Source organism: Tursiops truncatus, chromosome X (assembly GCF_011762595.2).
Source record: "Tursiops truncatus isolate mTurTru1 chromosome X, mTurTru1.mat.Y, whole genome shotgun sequence".
Lineage (NCBI taxonomy): Eukaryota > Metazoa > Chordata > Mammalia > Artiodactyla > Delphinidae > Tursiops > Tursiops truncatus.
In genome coordinates, this window is record NC_047055.1 from 108326266 (window position 1) to 108351383 (window position 25118).

At 45.2% G+C, this 25118-nt stretch overlaps 1 protein-coding gene and 2 non-coding genes across 7 annotated transcripts in view; 2 read left to right on the forward strand and 1 right to left on the reverse strand.

Moving 5' to 3' along the window:
- Nucleotides 1-25118, forward strand: part of PCYT1B (phosphate cytidylyltransferase 1B, choline) — a 142848-nt gene that overhangs the window by 78365 nt on the left and 39365 nt on the right. For all 5 annotated transcript variants that reach the window (XM_073799159.1, XM_073799157.1, XM_073799160.1 and 2 more), the window contains exons 4-6: nt 8212-8363; nt 11805-11883; nt 23028-23170. In XM_073799159.1, coding sequence (XP_073655260.1) covers nt 8212-8363; nt 11805-11883; nt 23028-23170 — 374 coding nt within the window. The remainder of the gene's footprint in view (nt 1-8211; nt 8364-11804; nt 11884-23027; nt 23171-25118) is intronic.
- Nucleotides 11051-11123, forward strand: TRNAA-UGC (transfer RNA alanine (anticodon UGC)). Its single transcript has one exon. It is a non-coding gene; the product is annotated as a tRNA-Ala (tRNA).
- TRNAG-GCC (transfer RNA glycine (anticodon GCC)) lies at nt 12690-12762 on the reverse strand. Its single transcript has one exon. It is a non-coding gene; the product is annotated as a tRNA-Gly (tRNA).

Sequence of the window (25118 nt, forward strand, 5' to 3'; positions counted from 1 at the left end):
CGATTGCTGGTTTTGATATTATATTTGTTCATAAATGATTTCCTACCTTTACTGTATGTTTGCCTTTACCAGTGAGCTTTTCCATTTGTAATTTTCTTGTTTCTAGTTGTGGCCTTTTCGTCTTAGAGAAATTCCTTTAGCATTTCTTGCAAAGCTGATCTGGTGATGTTGAATTCTCTTAGGTTTTGCTTGTCTGTAAAGCTTTTGATTTCTCCATCGAATCTGAATGAGAGCCTTGCTGGGTAGAGTATTCTCGGTTGTAAGTTCTTCCCTTTCATCACTTTAAATATATTGTGCTGCTCCCTTCTGGCCTGCAGAGTTTCTGCTGAGAAATCAGCTGATAACCTTATGGGAGTTCCCTTGTATGTTGTTATTTGTTGCTTTTCCCCACTTCATTCACTGCTTGTTTGCCTTGTTTCTGTGAGGGTGTCCAATGTAATTTTTATGCTCGCTCCTCTATAGGTAAGGTGTATTTTTGTTTTCTGCGTTTTTTTTGGCCACGTGGCACGTGGGATCCTACTTCCCCAGCCAGGGATTGAAACTGTGCCCCCAGCAGTGGTAGTGCGGACATCTAACCAGTGGACAGCCAGGGAATTCCTGTTTTTGTTTTGTTTTTTTTAACCCTCTGGCTTCTTTTGAATGATTGAGAAGAAATTGTAGATGGATATTTTTGTGGATGAATATATTACTGCTAGAATGAGACAGTGTTTAACATTGCTTTTATTCCTCTTTTTCTTTGTTACAGATGTAAGTGCTAAAATATTTTGTTCACAGAAATATTTAGATGGAAATGGAAGAAGTTTGTTACAGAGATACCACTCAGTCTTTGAACTCATAAGTTATTTGTCAAATATCACAAAAATAATTTATCATTGTCATCAAAATAATTTTAATGGTCTATCAAGTGATAATTTGTTAAGATCCTCTTTCAAATTTGTTGTTAGGCAGTGGATTAGAAATGATGTGACCTGGAAAAAGATTTGCTTCCAAGCTATTAGAATAATTTGCTTTTTCCCTTTCTAGGCAGTATAACACAAAGGCTTTACCAAGACTTATCAAATGACTCTTAATTATAACCCTTACACTGTTACTTAAAAGCAACCTATTCAACCAGATATACTCAGAAAGGGTTGAGGAAATAGAAATATTGGTAATTTCATTACACCATTGCCAATCCAATAATTTTTGATAAAATGCATTTATCATTTGCTTAGAAACTTAAAAACACACACATACACATACACACACCTTGGGGCTGCAGTTTTAGCAAATTTGCAGAAAATACCATCTAACTTAATTGGCAAAACCAGTCCTCATTGTCAAACCCACGAAAACCCTAGAAACTAAGACAAAGTCTTTTCAGTTCAAATGTATTAATTATTTCAAGAAGCTTTATAAAAACCATTGAGAAATGAATTATAGAATCCATTGTATAAAAAAGATCAGTCAAAAAAAAAGAAAAAGAATCAGTCAAGATTAAAATGATGTAGATCTAATATAACAAGTTACAAAGAAGATAAAACGTTACAAAAATAAATCAATATCCTTAATTTATAGTAATACAGTATAATTTATACATAAAATTATATGATATTTATAAGAAAAGGAGTATGATTTTTAAAGACATGTTATTCCTTGTCTAAATATTGGTATATGTGTGTGTCAAACTCTGGTGTTTGGCTTTGGGGAATAATTAAATAAAATCCAATGTAAAAATCAGAAATAACTTATCTTTGTTAGATACCCTGGGTATCTATTAAAAGGTTAGTTTAAGTTAGGTTATATCTAACCCTTTATTAGATACTTTTCCTATGTACTTGAGGATAGAAAAGGGCATATACTACCAAAAAGTAATTTGGCATAGATCTTTTATTCTCTGTTATGAGGAGGTAGGAAATAATAAACATTTAGAAGATGAAATGGGAGAAAGATTATCTGTAAATGGAATAAATATGATGTGAGTTGATACAATAGATATTTAACTTCCTTTTTAAATAATATATATGAAGCCTGAGAAAAAAGCTTGTAAATATTTTATCCATGTGTTTATTCCAATGTACTTTGAAACATTTGACAATTCCAGAAAAATATTCCAGTTGTATTTCTAAGAAGCAGCAGTACCAGCCTATACAGCTTTGATTTATTGAAGTGATTTTGAAGTGAGTAGCGGAAAAAATGCTATGCCTTAACTACAAGGGAAAAGGCATTTTTAGGATTCAGTATAAGCATTGAGAAGAGCTGGAAAAATGCTTACCCTTAACTACATGAAAAAGCAATTTTTACCATTCAGTATTTCTTTCCAGTGCTCCTTTTGCTTTGAATTCGTGGGCCTTATCCCTCAAGATCCTTGCATCCTTTGATAATAGTTGGGAGAAGGTAGAGGCAAAGTTGTTCAGTAAAAATTTGCATTATTCCTCACTCTACCATATTTAGTTTCTAACTTTCAACTTCACCTGTAACAGAAAGGTATGCAAGAAGGAGAAAGACAGGAAGCTTTTATAGGTTCATAGTTCTTTGAATAGTCATTAAACGAGGTTTCCATTTGGTTTGACCTCAGGATTTAATTCCCTGCCCCTAGCAATGCAGGTAGTAAGGTTTGCATGATGCTTTCTTTTGTGAAGTAGAGTAAGGTTGGTTTTGGACACAGAGGCTTTCTCCGACCCATTAATTTTAGGAAGGGGTACCCTTGGAAGCTGAGGATCTGGAAATCAATTCCTTTAAAACTACCAGTGCTTGGATACCTCTTGAAAAGCCTTTACGTATCCCCAAGGGTATGTGTACCCTAGTTTGAAGAGTACCTTAGACTATCTTTCTTGAGTTTGACAAAACAGCTTAATGGCAGAAAATTCTATAGGGAGGAAATTTAGAGAGTCCTTTAAAATAGGTATTCTGTGTTGTCGGTTGAAAGGCTAGCTCTTAATATTATGTATATAGTTAGCAAATAAAATGGTTATAGTGAGTTGAAAGAACCTGCTATATTAATTGTGGGCCCCCTTACATCTGCAGGTAGGTTTGTTGTAGGAATTTCCTCGGGTGGAGCAAGGGCTTTGCTCATGAAATCACTCTGGCCGGGGCAAGTGCACAGACAGGTACAGTTGAAATACTTAGTATTTGGCAGAAATAATGGATTCAAAGACCAGAACTTGTGATAACTGGAGGTACTAGAGTCTACTTCCCAACCTTAGGCAGTAACGGCTACCACAAACTACCATGATTTTTGCACTATGATTATAATACCTGCATTTTTAATTTTTAAGCATGTAGTCAGTAATAATTTGAAAATTTTTTATGCAAACTTCTGTGGGCATTATTTTAGTGAATTGAAACTATCCAGTTGTAATGCCTCTTTTTTCTCCATTTTATTTTAAAAGCTCATGTCATTTAAAAACAAGACAAGAAATTGAAATTTATTGAATAGATCAGAGATTTTTTCCTGGAAATTTTTTTTTAAGGGTATGAGTCACCACATACTCACTTCTGCCTCACAGGAGGGGAATAAAAAGATAACAGCCATAGAAATACTATTCCCACTATAGTAGACATGAATAGTACTCTGTAAATGTGGGCTTATGCTCTATTGTGTCTTAATTGAAATTAAATATTCCTCTAAGACTCCATTTTGCCTGACTGGTGGGAGATTCAGTCTCGGTCCTTGTTGGGGTCCCTTCGCCTCCCCCTTTACCATTCAGTATTTCTTTCCAGTGCTCCTTTTGCTTTGAATTCGTGGGCCTTATCCCTCAAGATCCTTGCATCCTTTGATAATAGTTGGGAGAAGGTAGAGGCAAAGTTGTTCAGTAAAAATTTGCATTATTCCTCACTCTACCATATTTAGTTTCTTTAGAGTCAAACAAGATTCTAAAATGTTCACAGAAACAGGAGAGGGGCTTGCAGTCCCCAGCCCAGCACCGTTTTTGCACTGCCCTCGTCAACTGAGCCCACAGAATTGCTAGGAAGGAGCAAATCCACTGTTTCTGTGGAAGGTGAGGCCCCGGCGGTCTGTGCCCAGGTGAACCCCAGTGTCCTCACCCCTCCTGAGGCCCTGCTGGTGGGACCCTCCCCCCGACCTTTGACCTCTTCCTCCTGTGGAGGAATCTTCTGTCTGTCTTCTTCCTTACGGAATTCCCCCAAGTTGGGAAAACGGCAGCCAGAAAGACAGGTTGTCTACCAGCAGCTTGAACTTCACAGCTTCTGCGGGCGAGTTTGTACCGAGAAGCCGGGCATGCGCATGAAGTGGGGACAGGGAAAAGACAGAGCCCAAAACACAAATGAATAAATATCTCCACAAATGGTCTTAGGTCACGAGTACTATTAATAAGTAGCAGACGTTTCTGAGCATGACTCTCTGCTCACACAGATGATCAAGTTTAATTCTCCAAACTTCGCCATGTGCTAAAGACAGACAACTGAGGCTTAAAGAGTTTGAGTAACTTTCCTGGTAATAAGTAGCAGAGCTGGGATTCGAACCAAGTCTGCTGGGCTCAAAATTCATCCCCTATGTTATATTTTCTCTCCCACGGGGTATTAGTAATAATTCATCTTGAGCACAGTGAGCTGCCAGCATAGGTTAGCTACAGCGGGAGCTCCCAGACAGCTCAGTGAATTCATCCACGGAACACCATGGCTCAGAGTTCTCCATCTGGTTAGGGTGCATTTGCCAAGACTGGGGAACAACAGTGCTGCTTTGGGCGCAATTACTGTTTAGACAATAACTGGTCAGCATGTTCAGCTGCTTCTTGAGGTCACTCCTGGGAGATGAAGATAGGACCCCATGTCGGCATAAACAGGTTGGTTGTTTTCTTTCTGCTCTGTCAAGAGGCCATTATCTCCGTCATCTCGAAGTTACACCAAATTGCTCAGGTGCAGGTTCAAAAGTGGGGGGAGGATATGGTTCGGCCTAGTTTTCTGTTGTTTAAAATAGAAAATTGATGGATCTGAAATCCATTTTTTGCTTAATACAATTCTTGAGGTACTATTTTAATAAAATCCTTTAGTCTTTTAAAAACGTCAAGTCTTTTAAGAACATTTCAAAAGCCATAGATCAATTTTTTAATTGTATAGGTTGGCCCATAAATAATTCTTATTTATGAAGTCAAAACCAATGCATTCAGTGAATCAGTACATAACATGGTCATTATGGCCCTACTAACCACCACCCACCCACCGAGCTGGGCATGATGGGTGATTCACACACAGGCTGGGCTCTTTACTCAAGATGTTCATAATATGCTTTAGGGGCTTTCAAATGTTGTATGCCTCAGAATCATCCCTGAAGCTTGTCAAAAATCGAGCTGCCTGGACCCCGCTCCAGACCTACTGTCTTAGTCTGTTCGGGCTGCTACAACAAGATACCACAGACTGGGTAGCTCAAAGCAACAGAAGTCTATTTCTCATCATTCTGGAGGCTGAGAAGTCTAAGATCAGAGTGCTAACATGGTCTTCTGGTGAGGGCCAGCTTACTGATTCATAGCTGGCACCTTTTCACTGTTTTCTTACATGGTGAGAGGGGCTAGGGAGCTCTCTGGGGCCTCCTTCTAAAGGCACTAATCCCATTTATGAGGGTTCCACCCTTATGACCTAAGTATCTCCCAAAGGCCCACCTCCTAATGTCATCATCTTTGGGAGTTAAGATTTCAACATATGCATTTTGGGGGGACACATTTAGACCATAGCACCCATTGAATCAAAACCTTGAGTGGAGCCTGGGCATCTTTAACAAGCTCCTTAGGTGGTTCTAATACTTACCAAGGTTTTTGAGCCTGCCGTGTGGTGGATGGTGTTTTGGTAATGTAAGACACTACAATGTTTTCTGTGTTGTATTGCATTCTACACATGTCTATACATCATCACAGGAAGTATGTATAGGAGATATATAGACATACACGTGTATGGAGAGACACAGTAGTCTTTTATTTGCATGTATGTTGAAATGTACCTGCAGGTAAATATATACCTTTTATCTTAAATCCTAGTAAACCTTTATTGAGCGTCTGTGTGTATCAAGCATTGTTAATTCATTCAACAAGTAGTTGTTAAGAGCCTACTATGGGCCATCAGAAAATAAAACAGACAAAAGCCCCTGTCCTCAGGGAGCTATATTTTAATAGAGAAACACCAACAACAAACGAATAAGACAGTTATATGATGATGAGCACCATAGCAAGAGGTTAGGAGGGGTGGGGCCTGCCAGTGGTGGGGGCGGATCCCAATTTAGAATAGGGTGGTTGGGGAAGCCTTGAGGGAGGAGAGGGAGTGAGCACGATGGATACTTGGAGCACAACTGGTCCAGGTTTGCGGAACAGGAAGTGCAAAGCCCTGATCTCAGTAGGAGTATTCCTGGTGGTTTCAGGAAATAAGGAGGCCGGGGGCTGGGACACAATAGGAGATGCAGTCAGAGAGGCAAGGAATGGGCTGAGGGAGATGTGGATCTTGTAGGGGCCTGTAGGCTTCTGGAGGAGTTTGGCTTTTACTCTGAGGGAGATGGGAAGGGTTCGGATCCTGGGGATGATGTCATCTGACAGGTTTTAATGGGATCATTCTGGCCAATGAGAACAGGCTGCTGGGGGTTGTGGGGAGGCTGGAATCCAGTGACCAGTTAGGGGGCCACTGTAGTAATCCAGGGTAGAGACGGTGAATGGGCTGGGAAGGGAGCAGTGAAGGTGGCGAGAGGAATGTGGCTTCCGGTGCGCTGTGAAGGAGCCAGCAGTTTTGCTGACGGTTTGGTTGCAGAGGGTGTGAGGGCTGCAGTCGGAGGGTTTCCGAGGATGCTGGGTGTAACCGTTGGTTGTACTTACTCTCTGGCCAGGTTTGTTTCTGGATGTGGGTCATGATTTGGTTCCATCAAGATGACTGTGTTTTTGTTTTTTTATAAATTTATTTTATTTATTATTTTTGGCTGTGTTGGGTCTTCGTTGCTGTGTGCGGGGCTTTCTCTAGTTGTGGCGAGCGAGGGCTACTCTTCATTGTGGTGCGCAGGCTTCTTAGTGCGGTGGCTTCTCGTTGCGGAGCACGGGCTCTAGGTGCGTGGGCTTCAGTAGATGCAGCGCGTGGGCTCAGTAGTTGTGGCTCGCAGGCTCTAGAGTGCGGGCTCAGTAGTTGTGGCACACGGGCTTAGTTGCTCTGTGGGATCTTCCTGGACCAGGGCTCGAACCCGTGTCCCCTGCATTGGCAGGCAGATTCTTAACCACTGTGCCACCAGGGAAGCCCTGTATTTTTGTTTTTAAAACGTATCCTGTACACTTAACATTTGTAAGGTTACTGTATGTACATAATACCTTAAAGGAAAAAAACCTCATCTTCAGGAGTGGTCAGGGTAGTCTGACTGACTGCAGTAAGACCCTGACGGGGATATTGGTAAACAGGGACTGTAGCCACAATGACGTCTCTTCCTGACATGTAGAAAAGCTGCTTTTGCCAACAAAAATATATTCTGGATATGATAATGAATAATATTTATTGCTCACTTTATTTCAAAGCACTTCTATATAAATCCTCAAAAAATCCTTTCTAAGGCTGATAGTGGAGGATAGTTCCATCCCCATTTGAGGATTCAGGAACTCGAGACCTAGAGAAGATGGCATGTGGGAAGGATGAACTCTGCTAGATCAGATCTTCTATTTCGTGACCTTCTCCTCTTGATCGTGTGGCCCAATGTGTAGTGACTGGACCTCATTCCAGGGAACAGAAGTGCGTGTGTGTGTGCGTGTGTGTGTGTGCGCACGTGCGTGCACGTGAATCACACTTGGGTTACTAAGTACAGTGATGTGTTAAAGGAATTGGAACTGACTGTTCTTACGTTCTGTAACTCAGGCCTCTTGGTCCTCGTTCTGCCTTCTCTGTCTGTTCATTTGGTCATTTTATTTCTGGATAGTAACGTTCCCTGAAGGGTGAGATAGGGAAATAAGAAGATGTGAAAGTCACATTAGGTAGCGTGGAGAATAATTTTAATAAAAGTCACAGTGGAGAATGCAGTTGTAATTAACACTAAAATGAAATTCTCAATTGCCAGGGGATTTCAGCTTGCTTCACTTTCCTGATCCTTCGTTCCGGTAAAAAAAAAAAAAAACAAACAAAAAAACCCCCCTGAGTTTGATTATGTCACACACCTAGCAAGGCTGAGTTCTTTGTCTTGCTGAAGGAGCCATGTCTGTATTGGGATGGCTGTGAGCAGGGCCTGGGCCAGCTAACAGCATTTAACGCATTTGCCTGTTTCAGTTTGCAGTGATGACCTCACCCACAAATTCAAAGGTTTCACCGTGATGAATGAAGCAGAGAGATACGAAGCGCTGAGACACTGTCGCTATGTGGATGAAGTCATCAGAGATGCTCCGTGGACACTCACGCCAGAGTTTCTGGAAAAACACAAGGTACTTATTCTTCCACGTTCTCTAAGTAGCAGAATTAGGGAGTCGTCTGTTTCTCCAGCTTATACCCAGAAAGTCCAAAGACTCTTCTTATTTTGGCAAGAGGTAACTTCAGGCACTGTCATGTGATGTCACTTGATGCAGCACCTGTCCTGTGCCTACGCCTGGGGACCAACAGCATCCCACTTCCTCAGTGTGGTCTCTGGAGCTAGACCACTCAGGTCCATGTGTGGCTTAACTTCTTAACTGTGGGACCTTGAGCAACATATTGCACTCACTTACCTAAACCAGAACATGGCTGCTGTTTTGAGGATCTAATGAGATCATCTAGTAAAACCCTTGAAACACTGGCTGGCTCAAAGCAAGAGCTCCAAAAATGTCATCATCATTATTATTGATGCTTAGAGTTCCACAGGCATCATTTTTCATGGAACAAATGACCACATACCTTATCCAGAGGGACAGGGGTCAGGCTTTAAGGAGAGAACTGTATATCTCTGATTTTGTGACCCTGAGACTCCTACTGATAGAAGATTTTTATTAGTTGAAAACACAAGAAATCCTTTTGATCTGCATCAAATTATGTGCTTTGTATCTCCCTACCAGCCCCACATTAGGAGCTCTTCTTTCCTTTTATAAGCAGTACAAAAAAATAAGATTAAGCTGTTCTAAGAGTTTTCTATTTTTAAATTCACGATGCAGGAGAGAATAGAGAACACTGATAAATGTGCATGGGTAATAGCAGAGCAGACAATTTCCCAGCAAGAATAAAAAGAAAAAGGAAAAACTCCAATAGGATTTACTTCCAGCAATCACTAACACATTTTTACTAAGCATCTATTGTATCTTCAACTTGTGTGCAGAATTACGGGGATGCTGATGATGGCTGCCATGTACCCAGCCCTGCGCTAAGTGCTTTGCTCTTACATGAATCACATTCAATCTCATGGCTACCCTGAGACGTTGTTGTTGTCATACACTGGAGACGAGGAACAACTAAGTTTGAGTACGAAGAATAGAATTGATGATAATAACATTTATTGAGTACTTGCTGTGTACCAGTTATTATTTTTAGCACTTTTACATAATTACATTATTTAATCCAGCGATTCTCAAGTGGGGGCAAGTTTGCCCCCAAGGGACATTTAACAGGGCCTGGAAACATTTTGGGCCATCATAACTAAAGGGGTGCTACTGGCATCTAGTGGGTAAAGGACAGGGGTGCTACTAAGCATCCTACAATGCACAGGACAGACTCTCCCCCTCCAACAAAGAATTTTTTATATGTAAATTTATGTACTTTATTTATTGGCTGCGTTGGGCCTTCGTTGCTGTGCGCAGGTTTTCTCTAGTTGCAGTGATGGGGGCTACTCTTTGTTGCGGCGCGCGGCTTTCTCATTGAGGTGGCTTCTCTTGTTGCGGAGCATGGGCTCTAGGCGTGCGGGCTTCAGTAGTTGTGGCGTGCAGGCTCAGTAGTTGTGGCTCGCGGGCTCTAGAGCGCAGGCGCAGTAGTTGTGGCGCACGGGCTTAGTTGCTCCGTGGCATGTGGGATCTTCCCGGACCGGGGCTTGAACCCGTGTCCCCTGCACTGGCAGGTGGATTCTTTTTTTGTGTGTGTGTGGTACGCGGGCCTCTCACTGCCGTGGCCTCTCCCGCTGCGGAGCACAGGCTCCGGACGTGCAGGCTCAGCGGCCATGGTTCACGGGCCCAGCCGCTCCATGGCATGTGGGATCTTCCCGGACCGGGGCACGAACCCGTGTCCCCTGCATCGTCAGGTGGACTCTCAACCACTGTGCCACCAGGGAAGCCCCGGCAGGTGAATTCTTAACCACTGCACCACCAGGGAAGTCCCTCCAATAAAGAATTATCTAGTTCAAAATGTCACTAGTAGCAAGGTTGAGAAATCCTGATTTAATCCTTACCACTAAATTGTGAGTTATATAGCTAGTAAGTGGTGGGGCAGGAATCTATACCCAGCAAAATTAAACTGCTACTCTACCTCTCAAGGTGGAGTGAAGCCTTGTTAAAGGGCTTTGAAAGTTAGGCAAGAAGTTTTTACTTGATGGAGGAGGAGAACAAGGAACTAGTGAAGATCAGTAGGCACAAGGATGACAAGAAGAAAATTCTGTTTAAGGAGGTCCCCCCACCATGTGACAGAGGGATGGCTTGGAGAAGAAAGAGCCTGCAGTGAGGAAGGTCAGGTTCAAGTTGGTATTAATAATCCAGGTGATGGGGCCCTGGATTTGGCATAAGCAATGGAGAGGAAGTGATGGGTGTATGCACTTATGTACACACACACACACACACACACACACACACACACACACACACACACAATGGAACTTGTGACCTATGTGCTACGGAGAGTGAAGGAAGTAGGGAAAAAAGGCTGATTCCAAGGTGTTTGGAGCCTAAATAAACTTAGAAAATGGAGGTGCCCTTGGAAGGGGCCCCAGTTTTCAGGATGAATTAAAATTCCAGACAGGTTTCTAAAGTGACAGCAAGGCTGGCAAAAGAGAAAAGGGTGACTTTGGGCAAATTTGACAAGTTTTATCATTTCAGCAGCCGTATGACCCAACTGAAATAGTAATACTTGCCCTACCTGCCTCACAAGGTGGTTGTATGAATCAAATGCGAAGAGAGACGTGAATTCATTTCTACAATATAAAATCTGACTTAAGTGGGGGAATTCCCTGGTGGTCCAGTGGTTAGGACTCTGTGCTTGCACTGCAGGGGGCACGGGTTCGATCCCTGGTTGGGGAACTAGGATCCTGCATGCCGCGTGGCACGGACAAAAAAATAAATAAATAAAATAAAATATGACTTAAATGTGAGGGTGGGCCTATTGCCATCAGTGGGACAGGAAATGAGGATTTGGGCTCCTCATAGCAGAGGTGATTGAAATCTGAAGAATGGGGCTTCCCTGGTGGCGCAGTGGTTGAGAGTCCACCTGCCGATGCAAGGCACATGGGTTCGTGCCCCGATCCGGGAGGATCCCGCATGCCGCGGAGCGGCTGGGCCCGTGAGCCATGGCCGCTGGGCCTGCGCGTCTGGAGCCTGTGCTCCACGGCGGGAGAGGCCACAACAGTGAGAGGCCCGCGTACAGGAAAAAAAAAAAAAAAAAAAAAAATCTGAAGAATGAGCGAATTGTCTGAAGGAGAGATTTTAGAGGCAGAAGAACAGAAGGCCAAAAACACCTACTGTCAGAGGTGAGAGAAGAAAGAGGGACCAGCAAAAGAGAGAAAGCAATCTAGTTCCCATCAGCTCGTGGAAACAGAGACAGTTGGAAATACCTTTCAGTCAAGGATTCAAGTCTGCCTTCTAAACTGCTCATTTCAACTGCTTAATTACAACTACTTTGTTCTAAAAAAAAATATGTATTTTCAAATTGCAGACATGCAGCCCCATCCCGGTGTTGATGTCACTCTCCTCTCTCTCCAACAGATTGACTTTGTGGCCCACGATGACATTCCGTACTCCTCTGCTGGCTCTGATGATGTTTACAAGCATATAAAGGAAGCAGGTGAGGGTCGTCCTGTGCTCACCCTGGTTGGCCCCAGGGACTTACTGGGGGACTGGAAAGAGGGAGGTTTCCTTCCATTGCGGGCTCCCCGGAATTAATTCCTTCATCAAGTACTCTTCGTACTCCTACGCTGCTCTGACTGCAGGGAAATCGCTCCTGGGCATCATAGATGATCTGTGGTTTCTAGCCTCAGTAGGATGCTCGGTTGCTCCTTGGTAACATTTACCTCCTCTTTTTCCCCTTCCTGCCCTGATTTACCCATAACTCCTTGCGTCCTTGCATCCTTGCTTCCTCTACTGCATCCAGAGGAAGAGGGGTATGTTTTCTGTCCCAGGCTAACCTCTTATCTGAACTTACCTTCTCCCTTCCCTGGAGCATGTTTTCTTTTATTCTTCCTCCCATTGTGATCCAAGCTTCTCACTCTCCAGTAGTTTCTTACCAGCTTACGCGGAAGTTTACAAAAACAAATAAACCCAGATCTTTCCTTCTGCCCTCCCTCCTGCCTCTACCTTCACGGACATCCTTGCTTGGTCCTCCTCTTAGTGGCAGCTGTCATTCCTCAGTCACCTGCAGTCTGACTTCTGTCCCATCTTTGCTCAGTTCTCAGATGCCCTTTGGACCACCCAATCCAGTGGCCTTAGCTCAGTCCCCGCTCTGGGCATAACGACACTGCTGACCGTGTTCTTTGCTTAGACGCTCTTGTCTTTGCTTCCATTTCTGGGACACTTCTGGGACCTTTGGGTTTTTTTGTGTTTTTTTTTTTCTTAATATCTTTTGGCCGCACCATGGGGCATGTGAGATCTTAGTTCCCCGACCAGGGATCGAACCCGTGCCCACTGCATTGGCAGTGCAGAGTCTTAACCACTGGGCCACCAGGGAAGTCCCCGCTCCTGGGTTTTGTTACTGGGTTTCTCTCCCTGTCTCACCAGCCTCAGCTCTGTGCTCTGCCTTCCACACACTCTACACTCCAGGTACACGGAATCTGTCCTGGTTTCCAGACACACCCCCGCTTTATACCTTTCCTCCAGCTGTTCTCTGGGCTTGGAATGCCCTTCCTCTGAGCATCTTGGTCAGGGCCCAGCTGAGGAGCGAACCCAGACATGCACCCTCTCCCTGGGCCATGATTCAGCACAGCCCCCGCCCTCTTCAGAGGCAGACACTCTTCGCACATGGACCTCCTTGTCAGCTCCCTTCTCCTGATTGTGTGTGTGTGTGGGTGGGTGGGTGTGTGTCCCTAGCTAGAGTGAAGTGCCACAGGCCACGGCCATAACTCATCCATCTTTGCATCCCCAGCACAGTCCCTGGTACATCTGTGATGCTCCTTAAGTGCTGGCTGAACAAGAGAGTGCTTTTATTGAGTATGATGGGGAGGCAGCTTAAGATGGAAGCCTTTTGTGTGCAGGGGCTCTTCCCAACACACGGGGAATGGAGCCATTTCCCCAGATCATTCGGGCACACACTTCTGTCTTGTGGAATGGTTCATATTATTTAGATGTAAGGGTGATATTTTGGCCTGAAGGATATGGACCTTTCATCCAATTTGTTGGCTTTTCACTGGTATCTTGGCCTCTGAGTTCCTCGCACACCTCTTTATTGAAGGAGATGCTAATGACAAGTGCTGAATTACTCCAAACCATTTTAGCCTCACAGCCCAACAAAATCTCAGTGAAAGATGGAAGGGCTCACTCTGTGACTTATTTCAAAAATGACTGTGAGGGCTTCCCTGGTGGCGCAGTGGTTGAGAGTCCGCCTGCCGATGCAGGGGACACGGGTTCGTGCCCCGGTCCGGGAAGGTCCCACATGCCGCGGAGCGGCTAGGCCCGTGAGCCATGGCCGCTGAGCCTGCGCGTCCGGAGCCTGTGCTCCGCAACGGGAGAGGCCACAACAGTGAGAGGCCCGCGTACCGCAAAAAAAAAAAAAAAAAAAAAAGACTGTGATCTGAAAGATCTTCGAAATTATATCTATGAATTTGCATCTTTTTTGCTCTACTTTATAACAGGCAAAAACTCACAAATTATAGGTGCTCTTTGGGGCAAATGTATAATGGAAAAATAGTCTCGGCTCTGCCCAATACTCATCATTTTCCTGAGCTGAGGTTTTCCGTCAATGTCACAGGGTTTCAAATAATCACCAGGAATCAGAATAGTCATTGCTGGGATTTTAAAATACCCAGCCTCCCCAGATAATATCCATTTGGATTACTTAAAAAGACAGCTGGGGCAAAGGTAATTACTTCTACCCTCTTACAGGATCAGATATGGTTTTTCTGACTCTATAAGTGGAGCTGTCCAAGGTTGAGGAGGCAGTACGGTAACGTGAATTCCTTAGCTTCTCCATCCCTCTTCCTTCATCAGACCACCTTCCATAAAATTCCCATAAGCCTGTTGCTGCCTGAGAATCTTGGAGCGAGGAAGAGTTTGAGGAAGGGATGGGCTGGAATTGGTATTTTAGCTAAAGGTAGGTGCAGAAGTAGATTTTTAATGGCTTAATTTTCTGCTATTTTATTTTCTACCATACATGACGTCTATAGGTACTGTAGGTGCATTCATGCATACTTTCCTGCATACGTTAAGCCATCATCTGGCACGGTACAGATACTGTAGTTTAGTGAGTTACCATATGCTTTACTCAGGGATTTCAAGAAGTCGAATACACGCCACTTTATATTTGAGCTGCCCCCATTGCTGCCACTTGCATCGGAGCTATCTTTCCCCTTCCTGGAGGCCACTGGAACTCCACCCATTGGTCCCACCGTCCTTCACCCTCAGCCTGCTGCCGCTACAGCCTTTTCCTGGTATTCAGGGACCTTCAGACTCTGAAGGTAGAACGGGCTCCTAAGGGTCACTCACCCAGTCGTCTACCTCCTCTTTGGCATCACTGCCAGATCCAGGTAGAACCGATGCTTGCATGTCTCCCATGAGGGTGAGCTTCCTCTCTCCCAAGGCAGCCCATTCCGTCTTTGGATGGTTTTGACTCTCGTTGGTTAACACACGAACCGCTGAGTGCATCCACAAGCCTGCTATTGTTGGTGGGAAAACGGGATACAAAGATGAATAAGACGGCCCTCACCCTTGACAGAGAGCAGAGCCAGATATAAATAATTACACCAAAATATTAGAAGCCTGCTATATATAGCAGGCAGGGGAGGTGTGTCCAAAGGTGGGGGTATATGAGGAAGTGCAGCGTGTTTGGAGAAAATCGACAATGTTCATGTGGTAAAGGGTGCGTGGAGGTGGCAGCGGAGAGAAGAACTGGCAGGACGAGTGGTTTAGGCTTCATTCCGTGCGTCACAGGGCCAGATGCCACTCGGAGGCGGGGGGGTGCCAGGAACAGCTCTCTTGCGGGGGAAGGACAACTGGGTAGGGGGCAAGAGGAATTTCTGTAACCAAACTTAGGAGCTCCCATTTCCACAGATGACAGGAAAAAAAACAACCCACTCTTGACACTTGAAGTAATTCAGACTCTTTAAGGTTTGCACTTAGACCACGTGGACTCAACCTGTGGCCTTCTTCTCCTGGCATGATCTGAGTACTGGCTTGGATGGGCTACGGATCTGGCTCTGCTGACCTGTTGTTGTGGGGTATCAAGACCTGCTCAGCCATCATCCCTGGCTACCAGATCCCCATGGCCGCCGCGTCCATCTGTTCCCCAGCCACGGCCCTCTTTGGCCTGTCTCGGCCACAGCCTCTGCCTCACTACCCCCCTCCCCACATTACAGGTGTGCCACCCGGCAGTCATGCTGATCTCAAGTCCCAGCTACCATCAGTGTTCCTTGAGAGGGTCCCCAGGAACGTCAAATATGTCCCCCACGATTACTGGAGGGCAGTGGGAGGGAGCCACATTAGGCCCTGTCTGACCTGCTCGCCATGTTGGCACGGGGCCTCTGTGGGACCATTTCCTCCCAAAGTTCCTCGAGGTAAACAGGGTACCAGCCCCTCTGCTCTGGGCTTCCTAAGGGGGTTTCTTACTTGCCTCTGCCCCCGGGGGTTTGAACCTGAGTCAGGGCAAGACAGAGGACTTGCTTATATTCTCTTGCTTCTGATCCCTCTCTGGGCTTTTCCCTCAACCTCAGGAGGGGCTGTCTTCTTCCCCGAGGGCAGGAAACTGCCCCTGTGTTAATTTCATCTTTCCCCACTCCAGGGCTGACAGTTCAACATTCTATACCCTGAGTCCACTGAACCTCTGGTTCTTGATCATCAAAGGGACACTCCTGGCATTTAGAAAACCCTTTCTGCAGTCCTCAAAGCCTGGCTCTTTCAAGTGAAAGCCTTACCTTTCATAACTATTCTTTTGGAAATGAGCCTTCAGAAGAGCTTGTTTGAGAAGTCAAAAGCTGAACACAGTCTCCTGTATCCTCAGCTGCATCTGCTCTCCCCTGAGGTGATGGAGGTCTCAGCATCAGTGGGAAGAGGGCTTCAGGACAGACATCATCCCCAGAAATGAAAATGACATTGGCTAATATATCAGAAATGTATTCTGCTATGTAGAACGTACTCAGTCTCCCTAATGGAGTTTTTTTGTTGGTTCACATCCTTTTGGGGCCAGCTGGGGGAACTCCATGCTACCCTGAGCTGGTCAGGTCTGTACTGTTCTCTTAGAAAGGGCTCCCTTGGTGGTCAGGAACATTGGGTAAGAACGGGAGGCCTGACAGTCTCAGATACCAGTCTTGTCTGTAAGGAGTTCCGAGAAAGGAAACCCCATATGCTTTAGACTTGGAAGGCTGCTAGGAAACATGGCGAGGTGGGCTTTGGTGGGTTGGAGAGGAGGGAGGAGGGGGCTAAACTGCCTGATGTGTCAGTAACTCAGTGATGGGTTATGGCATGGGGCGAGTATTACCTTTTTAAGTCTTTGTAAGATCTGAGCTGTGAGCAAGCTGCTTCTTTCCGAAAGTTGTCATGAGGGGCCTGGTACACACAAGTGCTTGTCAGGTGTCAGTGTGTCTGCAGATCCCTGCAAGATCTTGTTCAGGTGCAGATTTGCGTTCAGTAGGTCTGGTGGGACCTAAGATTCCCATTTCTGATGAGCTCCCAGGGTGTTAGCTACTGTAGGTTCATAAAGCTCACTTAGAGTAGCATGAATCCAGACCGGGGATTCTGGTTCACCCAGAATTCCCCCAGGGGTTACTCCCAGGTTTAACTGAGTCAGCATGTCCTGGGGTGACAGTTCTTCGACTGCCTTGTAGAGCAGCAACAAGCATTTACCGGTGTTTTTATTTCTGGGTGAATAGCCTCTGGTGAGCTAAGAGAAAGTTACTTTCCTGATTTGAGGAATCAGGAAAACCTCAAGTTCTAGTTGTTGGGTGTAGAAACAGGTCCAATATTTTGCTAACTCTAAGCAATTGATCATCCGATTGTTGCATAACAAATTATTGCTGCAGTTAGTGACTTAAAAGAGCCGCTTTAGGGACTTCCCTGGCGGTCCAGTGGTTAAGACTCCATGCTTCCAATGCAGGGGGCACGGGTTCAATCCCTGGTCAGGGAACCAAGATCCTGCCTGCTGCACGGCATGGCCAAGAAAAAGAGCCACTTAATTTTGCTCATGATTTTGTGGAACAGGATTCCAGTAAGGGCTTGACTGGGTGGTCCTTGCCCAGGGTCTCTGAAACGGTTGTAGTCAGACACTGGCCCAATTGGGCTGGAGGTCCCTGATGGCGCACTTAAGTGGCGGGCAGTGGGTGCTGGCTGTTGACAGGGAGCTCAGTTGGGGTTGACACTGGTTCTAGCCTTGGAAGCCACGCGGCATCACTTATGCCACATTTTATTTGTTATAAGCACGTCACGAAGGCCAGCTCACATTCCAAGGGACAGGAATCGTGCCCATCTTCAATCCACCACAATTCCCACCTCCAAATTGAATAGTCAGGTGGCATTTTACTTGCTCTCGGAGCGCAGGCATAAGACTTACATGTGCCTTTTCATGGGCACAAGGACCCTTTCTTGTGGTCCATTGATCTACTCTGCTGATTCCTCACCAAGGGAGAGCCACGGTAGAAATCTGTTTGGGGCCCAGGTAGAGAAGGCCAGAGCGTTCGTCGTGGAAGAAAGGTGCTCAGAAATGGCGTCAGCAGCCACATTTGGCTTCTATCCTCTAATCGAGGTTCATTCTGAAAGTCAAAAATCACTTTATATGAAGCCGGAGATACCGAGGGCATGAATTAAACTTTACAGCCCTCTGCTCTGCTTGTCAGACTACATGTCAAAATTCTCCAGCAAAGATGGAGCTTAAATGAAGTAGACTGTAAGGTCCACGTTACTCATCGTCATTCTAATATTGCCTACTACTGTTGAAAGTTTCCTTCATTAACATGTGCTTTGCTGCTTCTTAAAATAGTTCCATAACCAAACGCCGCAGTTCTGCAAAGCGTGATGAGAAAGGTTCTTTGATCATGCTCATTACTGAATATTTTTAGCAGAGCAATAATTAGGATTTGGAGGAAGCTGGGTGCCTCATTATGTCAGCAGAGGGCTTGGCTTCTTTCAGGGACCTACCTCCCAACCAGCCAAAGCAAATCTCTCCCCAGCCCCAACTTTCAGTTACTCAGCCACAGAGACTTCACCCTGTGGCTTCAAAGAAACGGTGAGCTCATGTCACCAGTGTCTGAGTGACTTGCTAAAATCAGTTAGTGGCTAGAGAATCTCCTTAACATTTCGGCCAGAGTGGTTGTGAGTGAAATGCCTGCCTACTGAAAGACGGGACATCCTCCTCGCCAGGAAGCTCCCTGCTGCCCTCACCAAGGTGAGGATGCTGTCTCAGGCCCCCTGGCTTGGGACCTCTCAGGGATCTTTGCCCACTAGAGCCCCGTGCACAGTTGGGTGCTATTTATCTCCATGCCTTTATGTGTCGGCACCCTCTACCTTCTAGTTAGTTTTCTATTTGAGTCCGCTTTCTTAGAAGGTGCTAAGAGAAGTTTCTGACCTCGGGGCCAACCCCAGCTCTGCCCTCTGAGCCACAGTATGTTAGAAACTGGATGCTTTGCCTGTGACAGCGGGGCCGCCCTGCTGCTGATACTGTCAATGTGCAGATGGTGGCGAAGGAAAGCTCCAAAGGGACGCCCTGGTTGGGGCTAGAAGGCTGACAAATTCACCACTGTCCATAGATCCGAGAGAACTGGGTTTGGAAAGGCACTTGGACATCAGTGTTCATCTAGTCACTCATTCAACAAATATTCCTGGTGCCTGCTTGTCACCCAGTGCTGAGGACACAGACGAGAAGAAGGCAGGAGCGCTGCCTTCCCTCAGGCAGCTGATAGTCAGGTGGAAAAGGCAGTTACGGAACAAGCTGTCTGGGAATATTTGAAGGAAGAGAGCAGTGGACCATGGGCGAGAATTGTAAGCAGGAAGACCCAGTCTGGGGTTTGAGAGATTTCCTTGAGGAAGTGATGCTAAAGGTGAACCCCAGTGGATGGCCGGGAGTTAACCAGGTGGAGTGTATGTGGCAGAGTGAGGGGAGGGGGCAGCCCTTGGAGGACACTCAAGTCCAGGGCCGCTGGGCCAAGGCAGGGCCAGCCTGTCGCTCAGCTCCACAGAAAACAGTGAGAAGAGCGCCCGCTGCATCTGCGGAGCACAGCGCCCGCTGCATCTGCGGAGCACAGCGCCCACTGCATCTGCGGAGCACAGGGGCCTTGGCTTAGGGAGTGAAGGGGGAACGCGGGTCTGAGATGAGACTGGAGAGAAGCACAGGGAAGAGAGAAGGCAAACTGCCTCAGAGTCAAGTTAAGGATTTGAATCCAAATACAAAGGACGGTAGAAAGCCAATGAAGGATGTTGAGCAGGTATCTGACTTATATTTTGAAAGACTGCTCTGCGGCTCTTGCTACGTGGAGAGTAGATTGAGGGGACAGAAAAGCGACATCCCTGGAGACTGGTTTTGAGGCTCTTGCTGTAATCTGAACAAGGTGGGGTTAGATTGGTTTAGATGGAGGATGGAGGAAAGTGGGTGAACCAGGGAGACATTTAGGAAGTAGATTGGTGAGTAGAAGGAAATTGATTGGACGTAAGGAGTGAGGGAGAGGGAAGCGGCACAGGTGAGGCCGAGGTCATCTTGTGCAGCCACCTCATTTCTCAGCTTCAGAGGCTGAGGTTAAGTAACTTGCCTTCTGAGGCTTGAGTGACTTGCCCAAGTGTACAAACGGAGGACCCAGCACCCTCGTCCCTAGGCTCTGTCCATCATGCTGTCTCATGCCTGATATCTCTGACTGAGTGACCATTATCATATTAGAAAGATCTCAATTGCCAACACATCATTTCAGTTGACAACAGAAGTGCAAGCATAAACCAGATTCTTTTCAAAATTTTAATTTTATATTGGAGTATAGTTGATTAACAATGTTGTTAGTTTCACGTGTACAGCAGAGTGATTCAGTTATGCATATACATGTATCTATTCTTTTTCAAGTTCTTTTCCCATTTAGGTTATTACAGAATATTGAGTAGAGTTCCCTGTGCTGTACAGTAGGTCCTTGCTGATTATTTTAAATATAGCAGTGTGTATATGTCAATCTCAGTCTCCCAATCTATCCCTACCCCTGGTAACCATAAGTTCATTCTCTAAGTCTGTGAGTCTATTTCTATTTTGTAAATAAGTTCATTTGTATCATTTGTTAAGATTCTGCAGATAAGCGATATGATATTTGTCTTACTTCACTTAGTATGATAATCTCCAGGTCCATCCATGTTGCTGCAAATGGCATTATTTCATTCTTTTTGATGGTGGAGTAATATCCCATTGTATATATGTACCACATCTCCTTTATCCATTCATCTGTCGATGGACATTTGGGTTGCTTCCATGTCTTGGTTCTTGTAAACAGTGCTGCAGTGAACATTGGGGTGCATGTATCCTTTTGAACCATGGTTTTCTCCAGATATATGCCCAGGAGTGGGATTGCTGAATCATATGGGAACTGTATTTTTAGTTTTTTAAGGAACCTCCATACTGTTCTCCGTAGTGGCTATACCAATTTATACTGCCACCAACAGTGTAGGAGGTTCCCTTTTCTCCACACCCTCTCCAGCATTTACTGTTTGTAGACTTTTCGTTGTTGTTGTTGTTAAAGAGGAGCGTGTTTTGTTTCTTTATTTACTTTTGGCCATACTGCACTGCACGGCTTGCAGGAACTCAGGTCCCTGACCAGGGATTAAACCTGGGCCATGGCAGTGAAAGCCCAGACTCCTAACCACTTGGCCACCAGGGAACTCCCTGTTGGTAGACTTTTTGATGATGGCCATTCTGACTGGTGTGAGGCGATATCTCATTGTAGTTCTGATTTGCATTTCTCTAATAATTAGTGATGTTGAGCGTCTTTTTCATATGTCTCTTGGCCACCTGTATATCTTCTTTGGAGAGATGTCTATTTATGTCTTCTGCCCATTTTCTGATTGAGTTGTTTTTTTGATATTGAGCCACATGAGCTGTTTGTAAATTTTGGAGACTAATCTCGTCAGTCACGTTGTTAGCAAATATTTTCTCCTATTCTGTGGGTTGTCTTTTCGTTTTGTTTATGGTTTCCTTTGCTGTGCAAAAGCTTTTGAGTTTCATTAGGTCCCATTTATTTGTGTTTTATTTCCATTACTCTAGGAGATTGAAAAAGATACTGCTGCGATTGACGTCAAAGAGTGTTCTGCCTCTGTTTTCCTCTAAGAGTTTTATAGTATCCAGTCTTACATTTAGGTCTTTAATCCATTTTGAGTTTATTTTTGTGTATGGTGTTAAAGGATGTTCTAATTTCGTTTTTCTACATGTAGTTGTCCAATTTCCCCAGCACCATTTACTGAAGAGACTGTCTTTCCTCCATTGTATAGTCTTGCCTCCTTTGTCCTAGATTAATTGACCATAGGTGCATGGGTTTATTTCTGGGCTTTCTATCCTGTTCCATTGATCTATGTTTCTGTTTTTGTGCCAGTACCATACTATTTTGATGACTGTAGCTGTGTAGTATAGTCTGAAGTCAGGGAGCCTGATTCCTCCAGCTCCATTTTTCTTTCTCAAGATTGCTTTGGCTATGCAAGGTCTTCTGTGTCTCCATACAAATTAAAATTTTTTTTTGTTCTAGTTCTGTGAAGAATGCCATTGGTAATTTGATAGGCATTGCATTGAATCTGTAGATTGCCTGGGGTAGTGTAGTCATTTTAACAATTTGATTCTTCCAATCCAAGAACATGGTGTATCTTTGCATCTGTTTGTGTCATCTTTGATTTCACCAGATTCTTGTCTTTCATAACATTTGTGACTTCCTTATGGCCCTGTATTGGTACACCCAAATACATCTTTGAGGACTTTAAGGAAGTTCTATGAAAAATTGGCATCCTCTGTGCTTGTTTGTTTTTACTCAGTCCCACAGAGTCTAGATGAAAGGGCCTTTGAGTGGTGAAACCATCATTCAGAGTAGATTGTTCTTAGAGAGACAAAATCATCTAGCAGCCCCTGGGCATGTCTTTCAATCAGAGACAACAAAAATAGTCCACCCTTTCTCTTATCCTTCACTGTAATGTGACGCAGAACTCCCAGGGGAAGAAGGGGAGTTGCTGTGATCTAATTCGTTGACTCGGTTGTTATTCTCCATTCACTTATTCATTTAATTTGCATTTATTGAGCACTTGCCATGTGCTGGACACCAGGGCACTGAGCTGGGTGCTGGGAATGCAAAGGTGATCAAGGCACAACCTGTGCTTTCAGAATGTTCCGTTTCTACAAGGAGAAGGATGTCTAAAATACTTCTGTTAATGGAAATCAAGTTTATATTCTAAGTGCTGTGGTTTCTGCCTGGTGATGTCAGGAAAGACTTCGCAGAGGCATAGCCTTGAACCCGGACCCTGTAGGAGGAGGAGCAACTCTGCAGACGCTGTGGGCAGGGAAGGGGGATCTGGGGCAGAAAAGAAGGGCGTGGCATGAGCAAATGTCGGGAGACGGGTGAGCGCCTGGTGCATCCGGGGAATAGGTCTAGGATGACGAACACACAGTGTTTATGGCAGGGAGGGAGTGTCCGGAACTGAGCCTGGCAGAGTCAGCTGGGGCCAGATGTGAAAGCCTCACTGACCCACCTAAGAGCTGCCACTTTGTCCTGGAAAGGAGGGCCATTCAAGAAGAGGGGTCACCCGGGGCCACCTTAGTTGTTTTTCTTTATTCTGTCTTTCCTATTGGAACAGGAATGTTTGTTCCAACGCAGAGAACGGAAGGCATCTCAACATCAGACATCATCACCAGGATTGTCCGTGACTATGATGTTTATGCCCGACGCAATCTCCAGAGAGGGTACACAGCCAAGGAACTGAATGTCAGCTTTATAAATGTAAGTGTGCCACCGCGGACCCTCTGAGGCCCAGCACGTCACACTGCTGCGAACACTGTCTATTAATCACTTACTCTACGCCACGTGGGATTCTTGATGTTTGACATTTGTCTCATCCAATCCATGTAACAGCCCAGTGATGTATTATTATCCCCGTTTTGTAGATGGAGAAACCAGTGTTCAAAGGGGTAACATAAGTTGACCGAGGCCCACAGGTAGCGAGCGAGCTTCACATTTTCTAAAGGAGCCGCCTCGCCTCCCTCTCTTCACCCCAACCTCCCCCTTTAGCGTTCTCAGACTTGGGTGAAGGATTTCCGGGAGATCTGCCCTCACAAAAGGCAAGAGTTGTCTTCTGCTCAAAGGGAAGGAAGGAGGGCAGAGGCAGTGAAAAGCTAAACCCAGAGGAAATGCTTTCTTGTTTTAACATTTTACAACTTTCATTTTATTAAGGCCTTACAGATGCTCATTAGAAACGTTAACAGCCGCTTTTTTTTTTTTTTTATTGTCCAGAGAAATTACAGCTGCTTAAATAAAGCTCAAAGTCTCTGGCTTCCTTTTGTATTTCTGCCGTTTTGTTCCCACAGAGCTGCTGTTAGTTTAATAATAGAGCAACTGTTAAAACAATGTTTAAAACAAGCTGTTAAAAGGCAAAGAGGGCAGCCCAGTTGCTGGAGGTGATGCTCGTGAGTCTGGAAGACTGTATTGGCCTGGACTCCGAGGCGCTCGTGGAGTTGAGTAAAATAACTCTCCGTACATACGGAATTTCCACCCCCCGAAACAGATACTGTCCGAGAGCGATTTTTCTACAAAACCAGATGCTTATATGTACGTGCAGCCACAGTTATCCAGCAGCTTACACAAATCGATCATCCGTGCCTCCGAATGAGGAAGGGTTCAGGAATCAGAAGTCAGTCATTATTAGTTGTCCTCGCGAGGCAGGGAGTGTTGGGAGTCCAGGCTCTGTGGCTTCGTACAAACTGGGCAACAAAATGGAAAATGTCGGGTTCAAGTGGCACCAGATCAAGTGGCTGAAAAGAATTCCGTCCAAGTGGTTATTTGGTATCTTATAGAGCATAAAGCCCTGGTTATTTCAATAAATTAAACTGTCTGTTCTTTTCAATTGAATTCAGTAGCCCATCCAAGCGTGTGGAGGCATTTCCAAAAGTTATTGCTCACGCTCTTTCAGCGGCCTGTGGATAAGCCGCTTAGCTCAGGGAACCGTGTAGTCAGCGTGGATGAGCCCGTTGCTTTTCTGTGACAACAAACCTGGCTGCGGCTCAGGGAGAAAATCTAATGTGTCGGATGGGCATGTAGATGAATCAGAACCTCAGAGGCGGCAGGAACCTGTCGCCCAGCCCAAGCCCCTGAATTCAGAAGTGAGGAAAGCTGAGCTCAGAGAGGGATGTGGCTAAAGTCCTTCAAGCAAAGTGGAGGTGGAGGCAGCAGCGGCCTCCCAGCCTTTTGGCTCGTGGTCCAGTGCTCACTCTAGTGTTCCGTGCTGCTCCTGAGAGCTGCGTATAGATAGTAACCATGTATTATGTATAGCTGCGGCAGCACAGGTAGCTCACACCCCAACCTGAGGCTGCAGTAAGGTTTGTAAAGTCTAGATCAGGGAATCCTGACCCAGTTTTGTAATATTGTACCTGGCTCAAAAAATTCTGAAATATGAAATAGACTTCAGTTCCATATAGTGAAGAAAAGTGATAAACCTTATTACCTCTCCAGGAGAAAATGGTTTATGATTGCATGGAGGAAAAGAGCCTTTGTTTCATCTTATTTTCATGGTTTTGATTCCATTCTCACCAGGTAACATGATTAAATGCCTCTGCGGCGTAATAGTGATCAAAGAGCCAACACACACTGAAGCTTCTACTAAATGCCAGGCTTTGTGCCAAGCACTTTACATGCATTATCTTATCTAATTGTTACAGCACCCCTATAGGGTAGG